At 41.7% G+C, this 26,264-nt stretch overlaps 1 protein-coding gene across 30 annotated transcripts in view; it reads left to right on the top strand.

Annotated features, from left to right (window-relative positions):
- dlg1b (discs large MAGUK scaffold protein 1b) overlaps positions 1-26,264 on the top strand; it is a 250,592-nt gene that overhangs the window by 175,305 nt on the left and 49,023 nt on the right. For all 30 annotated transcript variants that reach the window (XM_046321076.1, XM_046321075.1, XM_046321079.1 and 27 more), the window contains 2 exons: positions 15,382-15,538; positions 16,426-16,528. In XM_046321076.1, the coding sequence (XP_046177032.1) occupies positions 15,382-15,538; positions 16,426-16,528 (260 nt within the window). The remainder of the gene's footprint in view (positions 1-15,381; positions 15,539-16,425; positions 16,529-26,264) is intronic.

A 26,264-nucleotide genomic window follows, 5' to 3' on the forward strand; every position in this document is an offset into this window, starting at 1 on the left:
TAACGGGTTCAAACAGGTGCAGTTAATACCGGTAATGAGGGGAGAACGGGAGGGCTTCTTGCGACTCCAAACCTGTAACCGGGAGCGTAATCATAGCCTCAAGCTCATTACCATAACGCAACGTTTCCTATTCATGAAAATTGCAAATGAAATGAAATAAATATATTGAAACACAAGCTTAGCCTTTTGTTAACAACACTGTCATCTCAGATTTTCAAAATATGCTTTTCAACCAAAGCTACACAAGCATTTGTGTAAGAGTATTGATAGCCGAGCATAGCATTAAGCCTAGCAATTCAGCCGGCAACATTTTCACAAAAACAAGAAAAGCATTCAAATAAAATAATTTACCTTTGAAGAACTTCGGATGTTTTCAATGACGAGACTCTCAGCTAGATAGCAAATGTTCATTTTTTCCAAAAAGATTATTTGTGTAAGAGAAATAGCTCCGTTTTGTTCATCACGTTTAGCTAAGAAAGAAAAAAACGAAAATGCAGTCACTTACAACGCCAAACCTTTTTCCCAAATTAGCTCCATAATATCGACAGAAACATGGCAAACGTTGTTTAGAATCAATCCTCAAGGTGTATTTCACAATTCTATTCGATGAAAAATCATTCCTGGCAGTCGTTTTCTCAGCAGAGGCAAACTGAAAAATACTGCAGCTGGAGATTATGCAATAATTGCGACGGAAGACACCAAGCGACCACCTGGTAGATGTAGTCTCTTATGGTCAATCTTCCAATGATATGCCTACAAATACATCACAATGCTGCAGACCACCTTGGGGAAAACGTAAGCTGACTCCTAGCTCCTCCACAGCCATATAAGGAGTCATTGCCATGAGGCGGTTTCAAAAAATGCGGCACTTCCTGATTGTATTTTTATCTGGGTTTTTTGTGTAAAATCAGTTCGGTGGCACTCACAGACAATATCTTTGCAGTTTTGGAAACGTCAGTGTTTTCTTTCCAAAGCTGTCAATTATATGCATAGTCGAGCATCTTTTCGTGACAAAATATCTTGTTTAAAACGGTAACATTTTTCATCCAAAAATTAAAATAGCGCCCCCCTAGTTATAAAAGGTTAACTTGTTCACGCTACCACGTTCCCCAAGGGCACCCCCCCCCCCCCACGCTCAACTCAAAAGATGATGCACAGAATGCAAAAATATTCTTAGAAATATTTAACCTCCACACATTAACAAGTCCAATAGCTCAAATGAAAGAAACACCTTGTTCATCTTACCAGCGAGTCAGATTTCTAAAATGTTTTACGGCGAAAACATAGCACATATTTATGTCAAACCACCACCAAAGACACAGCCGATATACAGCCATTTTGTCAAACAAAAGATGCAATCACAAACGCAGGATTAAAATAAAAATAATTCACTAACCTTTTGAAAATCTTCATCAGATGACAGTAATATGACATGTTACACAGTAGATTTGTTTTTTTCAATAATATGCCATTTTTATCCATAAATCACAGTTTACATTGACGCCATGTTGAGAAAATGCTAAAAAATGTCCGGAGAAAATAAGGAGAACTCCGCCAGATAACGCCAATAAACATCATAAACTAAATATACATGTTACATAAACTAAATATACATATACATGACTAAATATACATGTTCTACATATAGTTAGAAAGATACACTGCTTCTTAATGCAATCGCTTTGTCACATTTCTTTTTAACGTTACAGAAATCGTTCATTTTTCAATAATCTGAGACGGCGCTCAGACATAAGCAATATTTATCCGCTATGTTGGAGTCAACAAAAACACAAAATTACAACATAAATATTCCCTTACCTTTGATGGTCTTCGATCAGAATGTAGTGGAAGAATATATAATAGTTTGGGATGCTAATTAATTACTTAAAAATCATACAATGTGATTTTCTGGATTTTTGTTTTAGATTCGGTCTTTCACAGTTGAAGTGTACCTAAGACAAAAAAAATTACAGACCTCTACATGCTTTGTAAGTGGGAAAACCTGCAAAATCGGCAGTGTATCAAATACTTGTTCTCCCCACTCTGTATATATGTGTGTGTGTGTATGTATGTATGTGTATGTATGTGTATCTATATATGTGTATCTATGTGTGTGTGTGTGTGTGTGTGTGTGTGTGTGTGTGTGTGTGTGTGTGTGTGTGTGTGTGTGTGTGTGTGTGTGTGTGTGTGTGTGTGTGTGTGTGTGTGTGTGTGTGTGTGTGTGTGTGTGTGTGTGTGTGTGTGTGTATATATACATATACATAAATACACACATATATATATATATGTTTGTATGTATATATATATACATATACACACATACATATACACACACATATATATATATATGTGTGTGTGTATATATATATACACACACACACATATACATATATATATATATATACACACACATATACATATATATATATACACACACACATATATATATATGTGTGTATATATGTTTGTATATGTGTATATATGTGTGTATATGTGTATATATATACGTATATGTGTATATATATGTATATGTGTATATATATACATATATGTGTGTGTATATGTGTATATATATGTGTATATACATGTGTATATACATGTGTATGTATATATATGTGTATGTATATATATACGTATATGTGTGTGTATATGTTTGTGTATATATATATATATATACACATATAATATATATGTGTGTGTGTATATATATGTATAATATAGTGTACAAGAGGTCATACAAGATTTGCTGGTCTGTGGTGAGGAGCAATCAGACGCTGCACTTGACGAATTTATGAAACTACTTGTTCCAGATCCTAATAAAAAATAGTTTCTCCTTCATTTAACCAGGTAGGCTGGTTGAGAACAAGTTCTTATTTGCAACTGTGACCTGTCCAAGATAAAGCATAGCAATTCAACACATACAACAACACAAAGTTGCACATGGAATAAACAAAACATAGTCAATAATACAGTAGAAAAATATTGGTGATTTTTGCTGTTAATTCCAGTCATTGGCAGCAGAGAGTTGGAAGGAAAGGCGACCAAAGTAGGAATTTGCTTTGGGGGTGACCAGTGAGATATACCTGCTGGAGTGAGGCTTTACCTAGCAGAGACTTGTAGATAACCTGTAGCCAGTGGGTTTGGTTACGAGTATGAAGCGAGGGCCAACCAACGAGAGAGTACAGGTCGCAGTGGTGGGTAGTGTGTGGGGCTTTGGTGACAAAACGGATGGCACTGTGATAGACTGCATCCAATTTGTTGAGTAGAGTGTTGGAGGCTATTTTAAGTTGACATCGCCGAAGTCGAGGATCGGTAGGATGGTCAGTTTTACACAGGTATGTTTGGCAGCATGAGTGAAGGATGCTTTGTTGCGATATAGGAAGCCGCTTCAATATTTAATTTGGGTTTGGAGATGCTTAATGTGAGTCTGGAAGGAGTGTTTACAGTCTAACCAGACACCTAGGGCGGGCAGGTGCGAGCAGTGATCGATTGAATAGAGTGCATTTAGTTTTACTTGCATTTAAGAGCAGTTTGAGGCCACGGAAGGCGAGTTGTATGGCATTGAAGCTCGTCTTGAGGTTAGTTAACACAGTGTCCAAAGAGGGGCCAGAAGTATACCGAATGGTGTCGTCTGCGTAGATGTGGATTAGAGAATCACCAGCAGCAAAAGCGGCATCATTGATGTATACAGAGAAGAGAGTCGGCCCGGGAATTGATCCCTGTGGCACCCCCATGGACTGCCAGAGGTCCGGACAACCGGCCCTCTGATTTGACACACTGAACTCTATCAGAGGAGTAGTTGGTAAACCAGGTGAGGCAATCATTTGAGAAACCAAGGCTGTCGAGTCTGCCAATAACGATGTGGTGATTGACAGAGTCGAAAGCCTTGGCCAGGTCGATGAATACGGCTGCACAGTAATGTCTCTTATCAATGGCGGTTATGATGTCGTTTAGGACCTTGAGCGTGGCTGAGGTGCACCCATGACAAGCTCTAAAACCAAATTGCATAGCGGAGAAGGTACGGTGGGATTCGAAATGGTCTGTTATCTGTTTGTTAACTTGGTTTTTGAAGACCTTAGAAAGACAGGGTAGGATAGATATGGATCTGTAGAAGTTTGGGTCTAGAGTGTCAACCCCTCTGAAGAGGGGGATGGTCGGCAGCTTTCCAATCTTTGGGAATCTCAGACGATACGAAAGAGGTTGAACAGGGTAATAATAGGGGATGCAACAATTTTGGCAGATAATTTTAGAAAGAGAGGGTCCAGATGGTCTAGCCCTGCTGATTTTGTAGGGGTCCATATTTTGCAGCTCTTTCAGAACATCAGCTTTCTGGATTTGGGTGAAGGAGAAATGGTGTCTGGTTTCTGTGGAGTGGGCAGTTGACCGGGGTAGGGGTAGCCAGGTGGAAAGCATGGCCAGCCGTAGAGAAATGCTTATTGAAATTCTCAATTATAGTGGATTTATCGGTGGCAACAATGTTTCCTAGCCTCAGAGCAGTGGGAAGCTGGGAGGAGGTGCTCTTATTCTCCATGGACTTTACAGTGTCCCAGAAATGTTGAGTTTGTACTACAGGCTGCAAAAGTCTGTTTGAAAAAACTAGCCTTAGCTTTCCTAACTGCCTGTGTATATTTGTTCCTAACGTCCCTGAAAAGTTGCATATCACTTGGGCTATTCGATGCTAATACAGAACGCTACAGGATGATTTTGTGCTAGTTTTTGTGGGCTAGTTAGTTAGGGTGATATCTATAAGAGAGCCCATGTTTATGGATTTGGGGTTGTACCTGATAGGTTCATTGATAATTTGTGTGAGATTGAGGGCATCAAGCTTAGATTGTAGGATGGCTGGGCTGTTAAGCATGTCCCAGTGTAGGTCACCTAGTAGCACAAGCTCAGAAAACTGATGGGGGGCAATCAATTCACATATGGTGTCGAGGGCACAGCTGGGGGCAGAGGGTGGTCTTTAGCATGCAGCAACAGTGAGAGACTTGTTTCTGGAAAGGTGAGTTTTTAGAAGTAGAAGCTCGAATTGTTTGGATACAGATCTGAATAGTAAGACAGAGCTTTGCAGGCTATCTTTGCAGTAGATTGTAACACCATCCACTTTGGCAGATCTATCTTGGCGGAAAATGTTATAGTTAGGGATGGAGATTTCAGGGTTTCGGTGGTTTTCCTTATCCAGGATTCACACACGGCTAAGACATCCGGGTTGGCAGAGTGTGCTAAAGCAGTGAGTAAAACGAACATAGGGAGTAGGCTTCTAATGTTAACATGCATGAAACCAAGGCTTTTACGGTTACAGAAGTCAACAAATGAGAGCACCTGGGGAGTGGGAATGGAGCTAGGCACTGCAGGACCTGGATTAACCGCTACATCACCAGAGGAGAAGTAGGATAAGGTTACGGCTAAAGGCTATACGAATTGGCCGTCGAGCACGTTCGGAATAGAACGTAAAAGGAGCAGGTTTCTGGGAACGATAGCATAGATTCAAGTCATAGTGTAGAGACAAAGGTAAGGTAGGATGTGAGTACATTGGAGGTAAACCTAGGCATTGAGTAATGATGAGAGAGCTATAGTCTCTAGAGACGTTTAAACCAGGTGATGTCATCGCATATGTAGGAGGTGGAACATCATGGTTGGTTAAGGCATATTGAGCAGGGCTAGAGGCTCTGTAGAGTCTACAGTGAAATAAGACAGTAATCACTAACCAGGACAGTAATGGACGAGGCATATTGATATTAGAGAGAGGCATGCGTAGCCAAGTTAACATATGGGTCCAGTGATTGGTTAGGCTGGCTGGGGACACTGCGATTCAGACAGTTAGCAGGCCGGTGCTAGCAGTTAGTCAGCCGGGGCTAACAAGTTAGCACTTAGCAGACCGGGGCTAGCAAGCAAGCAGTTCCAGACCAGGGAAAGCAAGCTAGCAGTTAATAGACCGGGGCTAGAAGTTAGCAGACCGGTTCAAGCAAGCTTGCAGTTAGCAGACCGGGGCTAGCGTCGCACCTGAGGGGCCTGTTGGAATCCTTGGGCAGATTATGTCGGTATTCCAGTCGTAGAGGATTGGTCGGGGAGAGGGGGGACACAGTTAACGCGAGCTCTCTTCTATGAGCTCGGTGACGAAGATCTACCGGTCGTTCTATGCGGATGGCGAGTGCAATCAAAGAGTCCATGCTGGAAGGAACCTCCCGGGAGAGAATCTCATCTTTAACCTCAGCGTGGAGTCCCTCCAGAAAACGAGCGAGCAACGCCGGCTCGTTCCAGTCACTGGAGAGAGCAAGAGTGCGAAACTCTATAGAGTAATCCGTTATGGATCGATCACCTTGACATAGAGAAGCCAGGGCCCTGGAAGCCTCCTTACCAAAAACTGAACAATCAAAAACCCGTATCATCTCCTCTTTAAAGTTCAGATAATTGTTAGAACACTCAGCCCTTGCCTCCCAGATAGCTGTGCCCCACTCCCGAGCCCGACCAGTAAGGAGTGAAATGACGTAAGCGATCCGAGCTCTCTCTCTTGAGTATGTGTTGGGTTGGAGAGAGAACACTATATCACACTGGGTGAGAAAGGACCGGCACTCAGTGGGCTGCCCAGAGTAACATGGTGGGTTATTAACCCTAGGTTCCGGAGACTCGGAAGACCAGGAAGTAGCTGGTGGCACGAGACGAAGACTCTGAAACTGTCCTGAGAGGTCGGAAACCTGAGCGGCCAGGGTCTCAACGGCATGACGAGCAGCAGACAATTCCTGCTCGTGTCTGCCGAGCATTGCTCCCTGGATCTCGACGGCAGTGTTGCGAGAATCCGTAGTCGCTGGGTCCATTCTTGGTCGGATCCTTCTGTTATGCTGGTGAATGAGGACCCAAAAGCGACTTAACGGAAACAGATTCTTTATTCCAGTTTTAAACAAAAGCGATAATCCTGGATATTATCTAGGTAAATGCAAAAACAGGAAAACTGAAATCCACTCGTCAGTAGAGAGGAATGACTGGAGACGCGACCACAGACTGCAGGTCGCTTCGGGAAGGCACCGGCCGTAGCTGACTTTGACACCTGCTCACACGCAGCTTCTGAAGAAGGTAAAACACGACAGGGCGGAACAAGGACACAGAACGGCGAACATCAAACAATGATCCGACAAGGACAAAAGCGGAAAACAGAGGGAGAAATAGGGACTCTAATCAGAGGGCAAAATAGGGGACAGGTGTGAAAGAGTAAATGAGGTAGTTAGGAGAATGAGGAACAGCTGGGAGCAGGAACGGAACGATAGAGAGAGAGGGAGAGAGGGAGGGAGAGAGAGAGGGATAGAAAGAGGGAAAGAACCTAATAAGACCAGCAGGGGGAAACGAACAGAAGGGAAAGCACAAGGACAAGACAATATATGACAAAACATGACATGGCGGGGTTCTGTGCCCCGTACCGGCAGTAGAAGGGGTCCGGATATTGTAGCCTAGGAGTGGGTTTCGGTGGTAGCCCAGGTGCCCTAGCCGGGATAGCTTCAGGCTAATTGGTGCTTGCTCCGGGATGGAAACGCTAGCCAGGAGTAGTTACCTGAGACTGAGGTTAGTTAATTGTGAAGATCTAGATGAAAATGTTCAGAGTTTGCAGTAGGAATCCGGGGATATGGAGGGAAAAAAATAGGTTCGTTATGCTCTGGTTTGAGTCACGTTGTACGAACTGGCGAGAGCTTTCCGAGCTAAAGGTTAGCTGGCAGTGGTTTGCTGACTTTCTGCAAGGAGGCATGAAGACTGCAGATGTGGCCAGGGCACTACAGGGAGACAGGACGGACAGCTGATTGTCCTCGCAGTGGCAGACCACGTGTAACAACACCTGCACAGGATCGGTACAGGATGGAAAGAACAACTGCCCGAGTTACACGAGAAACGCACAATCACTCTATCAGTGCTCAGACTGTCCGCAATAGGCTGAGAGGCTGGACTGGGGGCTTGTAGCCTGTTATAAGGTAGGTCCTCACCAGACATCACCGGCAACAGCATCGCCTATCGGCACAAACCCACCGTTGCTGGACCAGACAGGACTGGCAAAAAGTGGTCTTCACTGACGAGTCCCCGTTTTGTCTCAACGGGCGTGATGGTCGGATTTGCCTTTATTGTCGAAGGAATGCACGTTACACCGAGGCCTGTACTCTGGAGCAGGATCGATTTGGAGGTGGATGGTCCGTCATGGTCTGGGGCGGTGTGTCATCAGACTGAGCTTGTTGTCATTGCAGGCAATCTCAGCTCTGTGCGTTACAGGGATGACATCCTCCTCCCTCATGTGGTACCCTTCCTGCAGGATCATCCTGACATGACCCTCCAGCATGACAATGCCACCAGCCATACTGCTCATTCTGTGCATGATTTCCTGCAAGTCAGGAATGTCAGTGTTCTGCCATGGCCAGCGAAGTGCCCGGATCTCAATCCCATTGTTGGATCGGAGGGTGAGGGCTATGGCTATTCCCCCCAGAAATGTCTGGGAATTTGCAGGTGCCTTGGTGGAAAGAGTGGGATAACATCTCACAGCAAGAACTAGCAAATCTGGTGCAGTCCATGAGGAGGAGATGACCTGCAGTACTTAATGCAGCTGGTGGCCACACCAGATACTGACTATTACTTTTGATTGACTCCCCCCCTTTGTTCAGGGACACACTATTCAATTTCTGTTAGTCACATGTCTGTGGAACTTGTTCAGTTTGTCTCAGTTGTTGAATCTTGTTATGTTCATACAAATATTTACACATGTTAAGTTTGCTGAAAATAAACGCAGTTGACAGTGAGAGGACGTTTCTTTTTTTGCTGAGTTTGTGTTTGTGGTGGAGTAGGGGCCTGAGGGCACACAGTGTGTTGTGAAATCTGTGAATGTATTGTAATGTTTTTTAAATTGCATAAACTGCCTTACTCTTCCGGGGGTCCGGCAAAATTATCTTCTGCTTTGGCAGCAAGCTAATGGGGATCAATAATAAATTCAAATACATTGTTGCTCTGTCCAAGGAAAAAATATGGTTGGTGTTCAGACCAATGGAAAGAAAGGGGGTCAACTATGTCTTGCCCCGTGTTTGAAACCCTGATGATGCATTGGTACACTTATTTATTTCAGGAATGAAGGTTTATCTGAAGAGTTCGAGACATATTATTGGTGTGGTTCACTGGTTTCATTGATCTGGCCATCTGAGAAACGCGCTTGAATAAAGACGTCCTGGAACATGCACAGAACTTGCTGACACTGACATCATGTCACAGTGTTTCGTTAAGAATCAAGATGGACCTGTCTATGAGAAGTGTGCTAAGGCCAGACAGAAGAGATTACTCTAAATAAATGTTGTTCACCAGATAAAAATGGTGACGGGGAGAAGAGGGTAATTTATCTTTGCGAATTTCACTTTTAGATACAAAAGTTCTGCTGGTTGATTTAACACACTGCGCAGCTATCTATCTAACATTTGATAGCACCTCTGTCCTCAATACTGGCTAGGAAATGTTTACTTGCTAGCATTAGGTAAAACCTAAAATGTATTTTTGAATATAGATATTCTGCTAGACTATTTAGCACAAGATAATCTGTGGCATGATACAGTTAGTTAGATCACGTTTGCTGGCTAGTTAGCTTGGCTCACTAGCTAATAAACTGCAGCTGCCAGTTAGCTAGCGAACATAGACATGACAGAATTTCCATGCAATTTGTTAAAGCTAGCCTTTTTTGGATTAGCATGCTACCTAGCTAGTTATCCAAATTTTGAACTCCGGTACAATCTCTAGCTAGGTAGCTGTTAAATTAGCTAACGTAAACTCACCCCATTCCGTACAAATGTGCGCAGCCGCAACATTCAAACGAGGCTACAAAGAAAACTAAATGGGACTGTGTTGGTGTCAAAATCGGGGGTGTGAACTAGGTTTCTATTCAGGCGTTGATCAACATGGTAATGGCTCTATAGTATTGGAGAAAATTTGAAAAAACTGACCATCCATTACATCTTGACGTGTCATGTCGTAACCTACAGCACGCATCTCTCCACCAGGTGTAGCACTTTTATTATCCTTTAAAAACAAGAAATTGACAGTGACGAGGGTAAAGGGGAGATACCTAGTCATTGTTTGCATCATCATTGCATGCGATCATCATTCTCAAAGCCGCTGTTTACTTCTAAGATCACTTTAGCACCACCCTAAAAACCTTATTCAAATTCGACACAAACCTTCAAATAGGTATGTAAATGACACATTAGATAAACTCTTTACATTGTTTTATTTACATTTTAGAGACGAAAAGTTGGACAGATCGAGTGGGGGGAAAAGCACTTTTCCCACACAACATCTCTCCTTCTCACTATCACGCATTAGTTTCGCTTCCCCACGCGCCATTTTTAAAAAGACCGGACGGGGCTCATTGCCTGCTTGAATTATGCAGAAACAGGCATGTAATTGATTCTTTTGGAAAGGGGAGAAATTGTGCTATACAATGGTATTGACATTACAGTTGGTCTAGAAGTATTACGTTATTGGGCCGCTAAAATAAGTGCAATTGTACAGACCATGTACGAGTTTACGTGAGTTTACGTTAGCTTGCGTTCTTTGTCAGCACACTAGTGGTTCCAATGTTAAGACTAACTTACTATCTAGCTCGCAAACTAGCCAACTATCTACTGTATTAGCAACAATTGTGATAACTAGCTAACCCCTTTCACCTTTGATAGCTAGCTATTAGTTTTAGCAAGTAATGTTAAACACTAGCTAGCTATTATTATTAGCTAGTAGTGGATAACGTAACTGGCTTAAGCCTAAATGGTAGAAATCATGCTAATGATACTAAAACTATGTGTAGCTAGAGTTTCTGTTAAATTAGCATAAATTCCACTTCTCTCCCACAGATTCCCATAAGTCTCAGACTCCAGGATGGGATATGCTTAACAAGAAAGAAACATATGAGACCCGATTGGTTGGAAAATTAGCTACTGTCTCTCCCTTTTCCTCTTCTTTTTCTCAATATAGGGAGGGGTTGTTTGGCATGCATGGCAAAGAGGGCTTCATTATGAGGGTGGCAAAATCAGAGGACATCACTCCAGCCCCTGAAAAAAACACTGAGTTTTATTCATTAGTACACACCATAGTAAATTGTATCAAAACCATAATGAAAACATTTATTGGACATGTTCAAGTCTGTATCTTCAGTTTGGATCCTAATTAATTCGACCCTGATCTGACAAGAGCATACAGCATGATCCAAAGTAGATAACCTAATAACCTAACCTAATGTTTAACAGATCTGTTGTGTATGGTGTAGTCACATCATAGTCAAGTTTTTGAACCATTTGACAGGTTTTTAGAAGTGTGTGTGTGTGTGTGTGTGTGTGTGTGTGTGTGTGTGTGTGTGTGCGTGCGTGCGTGCGTGCGTGCGTGTTTTTACACATACCTTATATACATATGTTTTCAGACCCTTTGCTATGAGACTCGAAATTGAGCTCAAGTGCATCCTGTTTCCATTGATCATACGAGCTAAATCTACCAGACGAGCTAAATCACTTCTATGCTCGCTTCGAGGCAAGCAACACTGAGGCATGCATGAGAGCATCAGCTCTCAGCATCAGCCGACGTAAGACCTTTAAAGACCTTTAAGACCAGGCTGCGGGGCCAGACGGATTACCAGGACGTGTGCCCCGGGCATGTGCTGACCAACTGTCAGGTGTCTTCACTGACATTTTCAACATGTCCCTGATTAACCTCTTGAAGCTAGGGGGCACTATTTCTATTTTTGGAAAAATAACGTCCCAAAGTAAACTGCCTATTTCTCAGGACCAGATGCTAGAATATGCATATAATTGACAGCTTACGATAGGAAACACTCTAAAGTTTCCAAAACCGTAAAAATATTGTCTGCGAGTATAACAACTGATAATGCAGGTGAAATCCTGAGAAAAATCCAATCAGGAAGTGACTTTATTTTGAAACCCCTGTATTTCTATGCATCCCTTATTGCCTATTGAAAGGGATATCAACCAGATTCCTTTTTCTGTGGCTTCCCTAAGGTGTCTACAGCCTTTAGACGTAGTTTCGGGCTTTTATTTTGAAGAATGAGCATAAACGTCGAAATTGCGAAAGTGGTCAGTTGTTGGCTCTCAGTGTGATTTTTGCGCTAAACAGAGAGGTAGCCATTTTTCCTCCCGGTCCTAGTGAAAAGCCAACTGTCCCGGTTGATATATTATCGAATAGATATTTGTAAAAACACCTTGAGTATTGATTATACAAAAACGTTTGCCATGTTTCTGTCGATATTATGGATATAATTTTTGTCTGCGTTGTCGTGACCGCTATTTCCGGTGGATTCCTAGGCATAACGCATCAAACTAACGGAGGTATTTGGATATAAAAACTTACACAAACGCTTGTATTGTTTTCGCTGTAAAGCATAATTTCAAAATCTGAGACAACAGGGTGATTAACAAAAGGCTAAGCTGTGTTTCGCTATATTTCACTTGTGATTTCATGAATATAAATATTTTCTAGTAAGATTATTTGACCTATGCTATTTAGTGTAGTTGATGACAATTATCACAGATCCGGGGGGGGTTCCAATAGGTTAAGTCTGTAATACCAACATGTTTCAAGCAGACCACCATAGTCCCTGTGCCCAAGAACACAAAGGCAATCTGCCTAAATGACTACAGACCCATAGCACTCACGTCTGTAGCCATGAAGTGCTTGGAAAGGTTGGCAGGCTCACATCAACACCATTATCCCAGAAACCCTAGACCCTTTCCAATTTGCATACCGCCCAAACAGATCCACAGATGATGCAATCTCTTGCACTCCACACTGCCCTTTCCCACCTGGACAAAAGGAACACTTACATGAGAATGCTATTCATTGACTACAGCTCAGCGTTCAACACCATAGTACCTTCAAAGCTCATCCCTAAGCTAAGGATCCTGGGACTAAACACCTCCCTCTTCAACTGGATCCGGACTTCCTGACGGGCCATCCCCAGGTGGGGAGGGTAGGTAGCAACACATCTACCACGCTGATCCTCAACACTGGAGCTCCCCAGGGGTGCGTGCTCAGTCCCCTCCTGTACTCCCTGTTCACCCATGACTGCATGGTCAGGCATGACTCCAACACCATCAAGTTAGCAGACGACACAACAGTGGTAGGCCTGATCACCAACAACGACGAGACATCCTATAGGGAGGAAGTCAGAGACCCAAGAAGACTCGAGGCTGTATTTGCTGCCAAGGGTGCTTCATCAAAGTACTGAGTAAAGGGTCTGAATACCTGTGTAAATGTAATATTTCCATTTTTTATTATTTTTTATTATAAATGGGCAAAAGAAAATACCTGTTTTTGCTAGGTCGTTATGGGGTATTGTGTATAGATTGATGAGGGAAAGAAGAATGTATACATTTTTAGAAAAAGTCTGTAACCTAACCAATTTGAAAAAGTCAAGGGGTCTGAATAATTCCGAAGGCACTGTACTTTTCTGTCGTGTAGTGTATATTCTTCAAGAATCAATTGGTATGTATAATTAATTTATAAGTCAAAAATTGAATGCAGCAACTGCAGATGGCCCCTTTTAACACTAGAACTCAGCAGTCATTTTGACTGCTCCTGAATCAAACGGTTATGTTACTCTGCCATTTTTAAGTCATGTTCCCTTCCTTTGGCTTTAACTAAATAAGTCTATATAACACACTGTCGGTGTTAAAATCTTAAAATCACAAACAGAACTGGAGTTATAACTAAGTTTTAGGAGGGCATATCATTTTTATAATGGATTTCTCCCTTAGCTACTCCTTCCCCCGACAGTAGGGCCTTCTCCACTCCTTCTTCTGACAGTTGAAAGTGCATTGCCCAGCTGATGACCACCCCAATCAATAATTGCAAAAATTGAACTAAACAATACCACAAATTTCACACACCGCATATTAAATACATTATGTAAAGTATGATGCAGAGAATGGGTGAGTTGATGAGCTCGGGGAAGCGAACACTGCATAATTGTGTAATTACCAATTGTGAATGACAAAACAGGGCAGGCCATTCTATTGTCTTGATCTGTTATAATAATATAATATCAAAGTGGGATGTATCCTAAATCAGTCCACAGAATCCAGTCTCATTAGTCTACTCTGGCCTACTTTGAGTAGGCTACACAGTGAAAGCGTGCTTAATTGTACATGCTGGCTTTCAATGTCTGGGAAAAGATCCACATCGGGCAGCAGGTGAGCAACTGCCAGAGAATGTGGTGATGAGGCTTGAGGCAAGCGGAGAAATGTGACCATGGACAATTTGCCGGCACCATGAACAAAGTGAGACGGGAGCTCCCTATGCGCAAAATAAGGCACCTGCACAGCGGTGCTGAAAAATTACAAGACAAAGGGGACTCAATAGAGAGAACCGGAGACTGTTATGCACTACAACTAAACAAAGGTATGTCAGTGTGTCACGCAAGTGAAAGTTACAAAGATTTGTGTCAACTGTTAGGACAAGCGATAACCGCTAATTAAAATCCAACTGATGCCATTGTGTGAAGACTCACTGGCACGAGCTCGATTGCTGTCATATCAAAACTTAGATCCATTATAATGGCATTATTGCATTTGTGCAGATTTTCACTTCATCAAGGCCACTTGCCGTTTATGTTTAGGACTTCTTGCTGACTGTGGGTGTTGGTATTTGTTTTATTTTGTCATAAAAATAAGATATTACCGTGTTCCAGCACTGAAGTTCTGGTTCATAGTTGTAACAGGCATTCCACAAATAAAATTGATTGAACAGATGAATTTGTTTGTTTTTGTTTTTACGTATAGCCTACAGTAACCTAAACTAATGAAATGTTAGAATGTTGCAGTCAGAATGACTTGAGGCCAAGCGGTTCTAGTGGTAAAAAAATCAATGGGTAATATATAATAGTGATTGAATCAAGATTGAAGCATTTAAGAGATGAAGAACCATCCAGATTGTGCTTAAGTAATACATAGTGAAATGTCATCTCTCCAGCCTTGTATCCTTATTGTGCCACACATCACGAGAATTAACATGGCCTTTTCCCCCTAGTGGTTGTATATTAAAATGACATGTATTGGTTCAATAGTTCAAAACATTGATGTTATAGTGCAGTTATAATGAAATTGCCAGATTTACAGTATGTAGTGTGAGGTGAATCAAGCACTGTAGTAGCAATAGCACTGTTGTATGTTGTTTTGTAATATGTTTATTTGATGTTACTACTGTGACTGTTACTATACAGGTATAAGAGCATACTTAATCTAAAATGTTACCTTTTGATTTTTTTGTTTTAAATCTATGGACTTTACTACGAGGATTCACAACCACCACCATATTACTTTAGAGAAATAATCTGACTGAGGACTTTATCCATTATTCTTTGTCGTGTCTTCCCAGAGAGCCCAGGAAGGTGGTGCTCCACAGAGGGGCGACGGGCCTGGGCTTCAACATAGTGGGTGGAGAGGACGGAGAGGGCATCTTCATCTCCTTCATCCTGGCAGGGGGACCTGCAGATCTGTGTGGCGAGCTGAGGAAAGGAGACCGCCTCGTCTCTGTAAGGATAACCTAACACGTGCATACTCATGCCGGCACTCTAGCACGTACACTTGCACACACACACACCGAGTTTGAAGGCACACACAGCCACACACCGTCTGTAAGAACATCTTCAAACACACTATTGCACTTACAAACATGGGCACAGCCATGCTACACTAACACACACAAAATGGAATGTGCAAAACAATCTTCAATCCATTTGCACAGATATTTCCATCATCGCCAGTCTTGTGTAAGTTACTGTACCCAGCGGGCCAAGCTGGTCACAATGTCGTCATTACAGCCAATTTCGCCTACTGGGGATAGTCAAAATGAGCTCCAGTCTTACCCGTTTTAACAGTTTTTTAGTACCACTTGTGTCCCATTGTGTTTTTAATGCTCTGTGTTACACCCTATTCATGTTGTCTGTTGTATACAGTGCCTTCAGAAAGTATTCACAACCCTTGACTTTTTCCACATTTAGTTTGTTACAGCCTTTATATAAAATGTTTTTTTTTAAGTGTAAAAGCAATTCTTAACACAATTAGTAACATTTCTAAAAACATATTTTCACTTTTTCATTGTTGGGTATTGTGTGTAGATGTGAGGAAAAAAATCTATTTAATACATTTTGAATTCAGGCTGCAATATAAGAATGTGGAATTAGTCAAGGCGTATGAATACTTTCTAAAGGCACTGATATTATTATTTTTCTTCAGTTTTTAAGTTGAGCTTTATTCTCCATTTGTCTGCTTTGCTACACTTGATCAGGTCGATATTGTAAAAGATAATGTGTTCTCGAACACTTGCCTGGTTGACTAAAGTCTTGTGAGAGCGAGGTTGCTTGATTAGCATGAACATGAACCTGATGACTTGTCTCCTTTCTGCTTTTCCCGCTTGCAGGTGAACGGGGTGGACCTCCGCAGCGCCACTCACGAGCAGGCGGCTGCGGCACTGAAAAATGCTGGGCAGACTGTAACCATCGTGGCCCACTACAGACCAGAGGGTGAGTCATTATGTGATGTCATCAGCGGGGGGCATCACTGTCATGTTTTTCTTTGTATTTGTACTTATGTATGCGGTTCTGAAGGTGTGAGCGTCACTGCTAGACTAGAGTCCGGGGCCTCAAAGTAAGTTAACTCCTTTATTGCTCCCGCTGAACACAACACTGGGGCATATTCAGGTAGTTCACACAGCTAGAGATGGAGCGTAATAAAGCAGACATGATTGTTTTACCATGTGGAGAAGCGCTCTCTCATTTCACTTGACTGACTGGGCATATTACTGCTGTGTGGCTAACTGCATCAGGAGTTGGACTACTATTGGATCAAACACCTGCTTTGATATACTAGTGTGGTGCTCTTAGGTAATTGAATTACCACAGTAGATATCTGCTTATAGCAAGCTTCACGACATTCGATGAGAACAATTATAATCTAATATCAGCAAGCTTGCTTTAAGCAGACATTTCCATCAATGTATATCTACTGAGCCTTATTGCAAGCTTGAATGCCATATGTAATGTTTTACCAATGGCTGCTAAAACCACGTACGGCAAGTAATCACCTTGTGTTCTGTGGAGATGCTAAATAGCCTACTGTAAGCCCATTGTTATCTGCACTTACAGTACCAGTCCAAAAGTTTGGACACATGTATTCATTCAAAGGTTTTTCTTTATTTTGACTACTATGAAATAAAACACATGGAATCATGTAGTAACCAACAAAGTGTTAAACAAATAAAAATATATTTTATATTCTTTAAAGTATCCTTTGCCTTGATGACAGCTTTGCACACTTGGCTTTCTGTCAACCAGCTTCACCTCTAATGCTTTTCCAACAGTCCTGGGGGGCAGTATTGAGTAGCTTGGATGAATAAGATGCCCAGAGTAAACTGCCTGTTACTCAGGCCCAGAAGCTAATATATGCATATCATTGGTATATATGGATAGAAAACACTCTGAAGTTTCTAAAACTGTTTGAATGATGTCTGTGAGTATAACAGAACTCATATAGCAGGCATATACCTGAGACAAAATCCAACCAGGAAGTGGGAAATCTGAGGTTTGTAGGTTTTCAAGTCTTTGCCATTCAGTGTAGAATTTGGTCCAATTGCACTTCCTACGGCTTCCACTAATGTCAACAGTGTTTAGAACCCTGTTTCAGGCTTCTACTGTGAAGGGGGAGAGAATAAGAGCTGTTTGAGTCAGGTGTCTGGCAGAATGCTCAGTCTCGCGTGAGCCCTTGAGAGTTAGCTGCGTTTCTTTTCCTTTCTAAAGACAAAGGAATTGTCCGGTTGGAATATTATTGAAGATGTATGATAAAATACATCGTTTGACATGTTTCTACGAACTGTAATGGAACTGTCGTCGGAACTAAGTGCCTGCCCCTTGTGAATTTGGATTTGTGAACTAAACGCGCAAAAATAAAGGAGGTATTTGGACATAAATTATGGACTTTATCGAACAATCAAAACATTTATTGTGGAACTGGAATTCCTGGGAGTGCATTCTGATGAAGATCATCAAATGTAAGTGAATATTTATAATGCTATTTCTGACTTCTTTTGACTCCACAACATGGTGGGTATCTGTATGGCTTGTTTTGGTCTCTGAGCGCTGTACTCAGTTTATTGCATGGTGTGCTTTTTCCGTAAAGCTTTTTTAAAATCTGACACAGTGGTTGCATTAAGGGGTCAAATAGTCCTTACACATCCTGGAGGTGTGTTGGGTCATTGTCCTGTTGAAAAACAAATGATAGTCCCACTAAGCACAAACCAGATGGTTTGACATATCGCTGCAGAATACTGTGGTGGCCATGCTGGTTAAATGTGCCTTAATTTCTAAATAAATCAGACAGTGTCACCAGCAACGCACCCCCACACCATCACACCTCCACAGTGGGAACTACACATGCGGAAATCGTCCGTTCACCTACTCTGCGACACGGTTGGAACTAAAAATCTCAAATTTGGACTCATCAGACATATTTCCACTGGTCAAATGTCCATTGCTCGTGTTTCTTGGAAGAGCAAGTCTCTTCTTCTTATTGGTGTCCTTTAGTAGTGTTTTCTTTGCAGCAATTCGACCATGAAGGCCTGATTCACGCAGTCTCCTCTAAACAGTTGATGTTATGATGTCTGTTACTTGAACTATGAAGCATTTATTTGGGCAGCAATTTCTCAGGCTGTTAACTCTCCTGCAGAGGATAAGTTCATTAGAATTAACTCTGGGTATTCCTTTCCTGTGGCAGTCCTAATGAGAGCCAGTTTCATCATAGCGCTTGATGGATTTTGACTGCACTTGAATATACTTTCAAAGTTCTTGAGATTTTCCGGATTGACTGACCTTCATGTCTGAAAGTAATAATGGACTGTCGTTTCTCTTTGCTTATTTGAGCTGTTCTTGCATAACAAAATAGGGATATCTTCTGTGTATCATTGCTACCTTGTCACAACATAACTGACTGGTTCAAATGCATTAATAAGGAAAGAAATTCCACAAATGGACTTTTAACAAGGTACACCTGTTAATATAAATGCATTCCAGGGGACTACCTCGTGAAGCTGGTTGAGAGACTGCCAAGAATGTGCAAAGCTTTTATCAAAGCAAAGGGTGGCTACTTCGGAGAATATAAAATATATTTTGATTTGTTTAACACTTGTTTTAATACAATATGATTCCATTTGTGTTATTTCATAGTTTTGATGTCTACACTATTATTCTACAATGTAGAAAATAGTGCAACTAAAGAAAAGCCCTTGAATGAGTAGGTGTGTCCAGACTTTTGACTGGTACTGTACATGGGTTACAACATGCACTGTGATGACACTGAATGAGAACTCATTAATTGAAACTGAATCGATAGAAATGCTATTGATGCAAATATTTCAGAGGACATGGTTGGAACATGACTCAGGGTTGAGAGAAGGAGAGATGGGAAATAGAAAGATAGAAGGATAGATGGGAAATAAAAAAAATATATTTGAGGACAGGGGCTACTGAGAGGGGTTGAATTATTGTGTGGGGGAGGTTCAGAGAAAGAGTTAACTGCAAATATCACTGCTGGGTGATTTGAAAAGTCATAGTCAATCGATCAATAATATAATAATACTTTTGGAAAAAATGTACGTGAATAGAAAGGTTCAGAACTTTTCACAGCACAGTTGAAAATACATGGTAATTAGAAGAAAAAAATGGATGGTGTTTAGAGATCGATTGCCATTAAGAAGGAAAGAAGAATAAAAGGAAACACATTTTAATTGAAATGCATTCTAGGTGACTACCTCATGAAGCTGGTTGAGAGAATGCCAAGATTGTGCAAAGCTTTCATCAAAGCAAAGGGTGGCTACTTTCAAGAATCTAAAATATATTTTGATTTCTTTAACTTAACACTTTTTTGGTTTCTACATGATATTGATTACTACATGATTCCATATAGTAGTTGCATAGTTTATGTTAAGTGAGAGATTGGGAGGGGTAGAAGGGAGCTGAAGGGTGGGAGAAAAAAACAAGGTAAATAAGGTCAAATATACTGTGTCTGTAAAATGTTTAGAACGTTTGTGAAAAAGCACAGTTAAAAATATTAGCAAAATAGAATGAAACTGGATGGTCTTCAGAGATATATGGGATGTGTTGAGGGTAGCTGAAGGATGGGATTAAAAACAAACAAAAGATAACTATTGTATAATTACAGTCCTTGCCAAAAGTTTTGAGTGACACAAATTTTCAAAGTCTGCTGCCTCAGTTTGTATGATGGCAATTTGCATATACTCCAGAATGTTATGAAGAGTGATCAGATGAATTGCAATTAATTGCAAAGTCCCGATTTGCCATTTAAATGCACTGAATCCCCCAAAAACATTTCCACTGCATTTCAGCCCTGCCACAAAAGGACCAGCTGACATCATGTCAGTGATTCTCTCATTAACACGTGTGAGTGTTGAGGAGGACAAGGCTGTCGATCACTCTGTCATGCTGATTGTGTTCGAATAACAAACTGGAAGCTTCAAAATGAGGGTGGTGCTTGGAATCATTGTTCTTCCTCTGTCAACCATGGTTACCTGCAAGGAAACAAGTGTCGTCGTCATTGCTTTGCACAAAAGGACTTCACAGGCAATATTGCTGCCAGTAAGATTGCACCTAAATCATCCATTTATCGGCTCTTCAAGGAGAGCGGTTCAATTGTTGTGAAGAAGGCTTCAAGGCACCCAAGAAAGTCCAGCAAGTGCCAGGACCGTCTCCTAAAGTTGATTCAGCTGCGGGATCGGTGCACCACCAGTACAGAGCTTGCTCAGGAATGGCAGCAGGCAGATGTGAATGCATCAGCACGCACAGTGAGGCTGGCCTGGTGTCAAGAAGGGCAGCAATGAAGCCTCTTCTTTCCAGGAAAAAATCAGGGACAAACTGATATTCTGCCAAAGGTACAAGGATTGGACTGATGAGGACTGGGGTAAAGTCGTTTTCTCTGCTGAATCCCCTTTCTGGTTGTTTGGATCATCCAGAAAAAAGCTTGTCAGGAGAAGACAAGGTGAGCGCTACCATCAGTCCTGTGTCGTGCCAACAGTAAAGCATCCTAAGAGACCATTCATGTGTGGAGTTGCTTCTCAGCCAAGGGAGTGGGCTCACTCACAATTTTGCCTAAACACAGCCATGAATAAAGAATAGTACCAACACATCCTCCGAGAGCAACTTCTCCCAACCATCCAGGAACAGTTTTGTGACGAACAATGCCTTTTCCAGCATGATGGAGCACCTTCCCATAAGGCAAAGTGATATACACTGCTCAAAAAAATAAAGGGAACACTTAAACAAGTCAATCACACTTCTGTGAAATGAAACTGTCCACTTAGGAAGCAACACTGATTGACAATAGTGCAAATGGAATAGACAACAGGTGGAAATTATAGGCAATTAGCAAGACACCCCCAATAAAGTAGTGGTTCTGCAGGTGGGGACCACAGACCACTTCTCAGTTCCTATGCTTCCTGGCTGATGTTTTGGTCACTTTTGATTGCTGGCGGTGCTTTCACACTAGTGGTAGCATGAGTTGGAGTCTACAACCTACACAAGTGGCTCAGGTAGTGCAGCTCATCCAGGATGGCACATCAATGCAAGATGTGGCAAAAAGGTTTGCTGTGTCTGTCAGCGTAGTGTCCAGAGCATGGGGGCATGCTCCAGCATGACCGGTTTGGCGGTGGATCAGTCTTGGTGTGGGGTGGCATTTCTTTGGGGGCTGCACAGCCCTCCCATGTGCTCGCCAGAGGTAGCCTGACTGCCATTAGGTACCGAGATGAGATCCTCAGAACCCTTGTAAGACCATATGCTGGTGCAGTTGGCCCTGGGTTCCTCCTAATGCAAGACAATGCTAGACCTCATGTGGCTGGAGTGTGTCAGCAGTTCCTGCAAGAGGAAGGCATTGATGCTATGGACTGGCCCGCCCAGACCCGAATCCAATTGAGCACATCTGGGACATCATGTCTCGCTCCAACCACCACAGACTGTCCAGGAGTTGACGGATGCTTTAGTCCAGGTCTGGGAGGAGATCCCTCAGGAGACCATCCGCCACCTCATCAGGAGCATGCCCAGGCATTGTAGGGAGATCATACAGGCACTTGGAGGCCACACACAGTACTGAGCCTCATTTTGACTTGTTTTAAGGACATTACATAAAAGTTGTATCAGCCTGTAGTGTGGTCTTCCACTTTAATTTTGAGTGACTCCAAATCCAAACCTCTATGGGTTGATAAATTTGATTTCCATTGATCATTTTTGTGTGATTTTGTTGTCAGCACATTCAACTATGTAAAGAAAAAAAGTATTTAATAAGATTATTTAATTCATTCAGATTCAGGATGTGTTATTTTATTGTTTCCTTTATTTTTATGAGCAGTGTATATTATATTATATATATATTGCATGACATAAGTATTTGATCACCTACCAACCAGTAACAATTCCAAGTCTCACAGACCTGTTAGTTTTTCTTTAAGAAGCCCTCCTGTTCTCCACTCATTACCTGTATTAACTGCACCTGTTTGAACTCGTTACCTGTATAAGACACCTGTCCACACACTCAATCAAACAGACTCCAACCTCTCCACAATGGCCAAGACCATATATATATATATATACACACACACACATATATATATATATACACACACATATATGTATATATATATACACACACATATGTATACACACATATATATATACACATATATATATACACATATATGTATGTATATATATATACACATATATGTATGTATATATATACACACATATATGTATATATAGACACTGGATTTGGATACAAAAATATTTCCCAAGCTTTAACCATCCCAAAGAGCACTGTGCAAAAGATTCTATTGAAATGGAAGGAGTATCAGACCACTGCAAATCTACCAAGACCTGGCCGTCCCTCTAAACTTTCAGCTCATACAAGGAGAAGATTGATCAGAGATGCAGCCAAGAGGCCCATGATCACTCTGGATGAACTGCAGAGATCTACAGCTGAGGTGGGAGACTCTGTCCATAGGACAACAATCAGTCGTATATTGCACAAATCTGGCCTTTATGGAAGAGTGGCAAGAAGAAAGCCATTTCTTAAAGATATCCATAAAAAGTGTTGTTTAAAGTTTGCCACAAGCCACCTGGGAGACACACCAAACATGTGGAAGAAAGTGCTCTGGTCAGATGAAACCAAAATTTAACTTTTTGGCAACAATGCAAAACGTTATGTTTGATGTAAAAGCAACACAGCTCATCACCCTGAACACATCATCCCCACTGTCAAACATGGTGGTGGCATCATGGTTTGGGCCTGCTTTTCTTCAGCAGGGACAGGGGAGATGGTTAAAATTGATGGGAAGATGGATGGAGCCAAATACAGGACCATTCTGGAAGAAAACCTGATGATTTGTCTTCCAACAAGACAATGATCCAAAACATAAAGCAAAATCTACAATGGAATGGTTAAAAAATAAACATATCCAGGTGTTAGAATGGCCAAGTCAAAGTCCAGACCTGAATCCAATCGAGAATCTTTTTTTATTTTTTTATTATTTCACCTTTATTTAACCAGGTAGGCTAGTTGAGAACAAGTTCTCATTTGCAACTGCGACCTGGCCAAGATATATATATGCCATTTTAGCAGACGCTTTTATCCATTCTACATATGGGTGGTCCCGGGGATCGAACCCACTACCCTGGCGTTACAAGCGCCATGCTCTACCAACTGAGCTACAGAAGGACCAACACAGAGTTACACATGGAATAAACAATTAACAAGTCAATAACACAGTAGAAAAAAATGGGCAGTCTATATACAATGTGTGCAAAAGGCATGAGAAGGTAGGCGAATAATACAATTTTGCAGATTAACACTGGAGTGATAAATGATCAGATGGTCATGTACAGGTAGAGATATTGGTGTGCAAAAGAGCAGAAAAATAAATAAATAAAAACAGTATAAAAACAGTATGGGAATGAGGTAGGTGAAAATGGGTGGGCTATTTTCCTATAGACTATGTACAGCTGCAGCGATCGGTTAGCTGCTCGGATAGCTGATGTTTGAAGTTGGTGAGGGAGATAAAAGTCTCCAACTTCAGCGATTTTTGCAATTCGTTCCAGTCACAGGCAGCAGAGTACTGGAACGAAAGGCGGCCAAATGATGTGTTGGCTTTAGGGATGATCAGTGAGATACACCTGCTGGAGCGCGTGCTACGGATGGGTGTTGCCATCGTGACCAGTGAACTGAGATAAGGCGGAGCTTTACCTAGCATGGACTTGTAGATGACCTGGAGCCAGTGGGTCTGGCGACGAGTATGTAGTGAGGGCCAGCCGACTAGAGCATACAAGTCGCAGTGGTGGGTGGTATAAGGTGCTTTAGTGACAAAACGGATGGCACTGTGATAGACTGCATCCAGTTTGCTGAGTAGAGTGTTGGAAGCCATTTTGTAGATGACATCGCCGAAGTCGAGGATCGGTAGGATAGTCAGTTTTACTAGGGTAAGCTTGGCAGCGTGAGTGAAGGAGGCTTTGTTGCGGAATAGAAAGCCGACTCTTGATTTGATTTTCGATTGGAGATGTTTGATGTGGGTCTGGAAGGAGAGTTTGCAGTCTAGCCAGACACCTAGGTACTTATAGATGTCCACATATTCAAGGTCGGAACCATCCAGGGTGGTGATGCTAGTCGGGCATGCGGGTGCAGGCAGCGATCGGTTGAAAAGCATGCATTTGGTTTTACTCGCGTTTAAGAGCAGTTGGAGGCCACGGAAGGAGTGCTGTATGGCATTGAAGCTCGTTTGGAGGTTAGATAGCACAGTGTCCAATGACGGGCCGAAGGTATATAGAATGGTGTCGTCTGCGTAGAGGTGGATCAGGGAATCGCCCGCAGCAAGAGCAACTGAAAACTGCTGTTCACAAATGCTCTCCATCCAACCTCACTGAGCTCGAGCTGTTTTGCAAGGAGGAATGGGAAAAAATTTCACTCTCTCGATGTGCAAAACTGATAGAGACATACCGCAAGCGACTTACAGCTGTAATCGCAGCAAAAGGTGGCGCTACAAAGTATTAACTTAAGGGGGCTGAATAATTTTGCACGCCCAATTTTTCAGTTTTTGATTTGTTAAAAACGTTTGAAATATCCAATAAATGTCGTTCCAATTCATGATTGTGTCCCACTTATTGATTCTTCACAAAAAAATACAGTTTTATATCTTTATGTTTGAAACCTGAAATGTGGCAAAAGGTCGCAAAGTTCAAGGGGGCCGAATACTTTCGCAAGGCACTGTATATATACACACACACACACACACACACACACACACACACACACACACACACACACACACACACACACACACACACACACACACAGATATATATATATACATATACTTCAGAGACTAACGTATTAAGACCAACATAGCAGACAGCAGTAAAAGAGGACTCAGTAAAACACTTGCTGTTAGGAAACTATCAAATTATAGTACTCTTGTTTTTAGGTCTGTGCCGGTCCAGTTTTGTTTTGGTCGGTTTGTTTTTATATATGTATATATGTGTATATATATATATGTATATATATATATATATATATATATATATGTATATATATGTATATATATATATATATATATATATATATATATATATATATACACATACATACGTGTGTGTGTGTGTGTGTGTGTGTGTGTGTGTGTGTGTGTGTGTGTGTGTGTGTGTGTGTGTGTGTGTGTGTGTGTGTGTGTGTGTGTGTGTGTGTGTGTGTGTGTGTGTGTGTGTGTGTGTGTGTGTGTGTGTGTGTGTATATATTTATATATGTATAAATGGGTGATTGGAAATGATGCATACAACTATATTGATGGAAGCTACACTCTATCTGCAATATTAAAGCTGATCTACTGTATCTCTTGGCTTGAGCTGATTTAGTCAAGGCTCTGCTTCACACACTGCTAGGACCCGTGGACTACACCAACTATCAGGAGTAGAATTAGTTAGCAATCGGTGTCATAGCCTTGTCCCCCATCCGGCCTCACTTGGAATGTTCCAGGGAGCAGTCTGTAAGTACTAAATAACATAAAGGAGGAACAGAGAAAAGATTCAAACGAGTTATGTTATTATTGACATAGTGTTAAGAAGTCATACTGTGCTTTAGCTAGCAGTGCAGTTTATGCGCGAAAGAGTCTTTATTTTATTGTTGCAGTGTTTTATGAATGAATTAGCTTTCGGATTG

Source organism: Oncorhynchus gorbuscha, linkage group LG22, assembly GCF_021184085.1.
Source record: "Oncorhynchus gorbuscha isolate QuinsamMale2020 ecotype Even-year linkage group LG22, OgorEven_v1.0, whole genome shotgun sequence".
Classification (NCBI taxonomy): domain Eukaryota; kingdom Metazoa; phylum Chordata; class Actinopteri; order Salmoniformes; family Salmonidae; genus Oncorhynchus; species Oncorhynchus gorbuscha.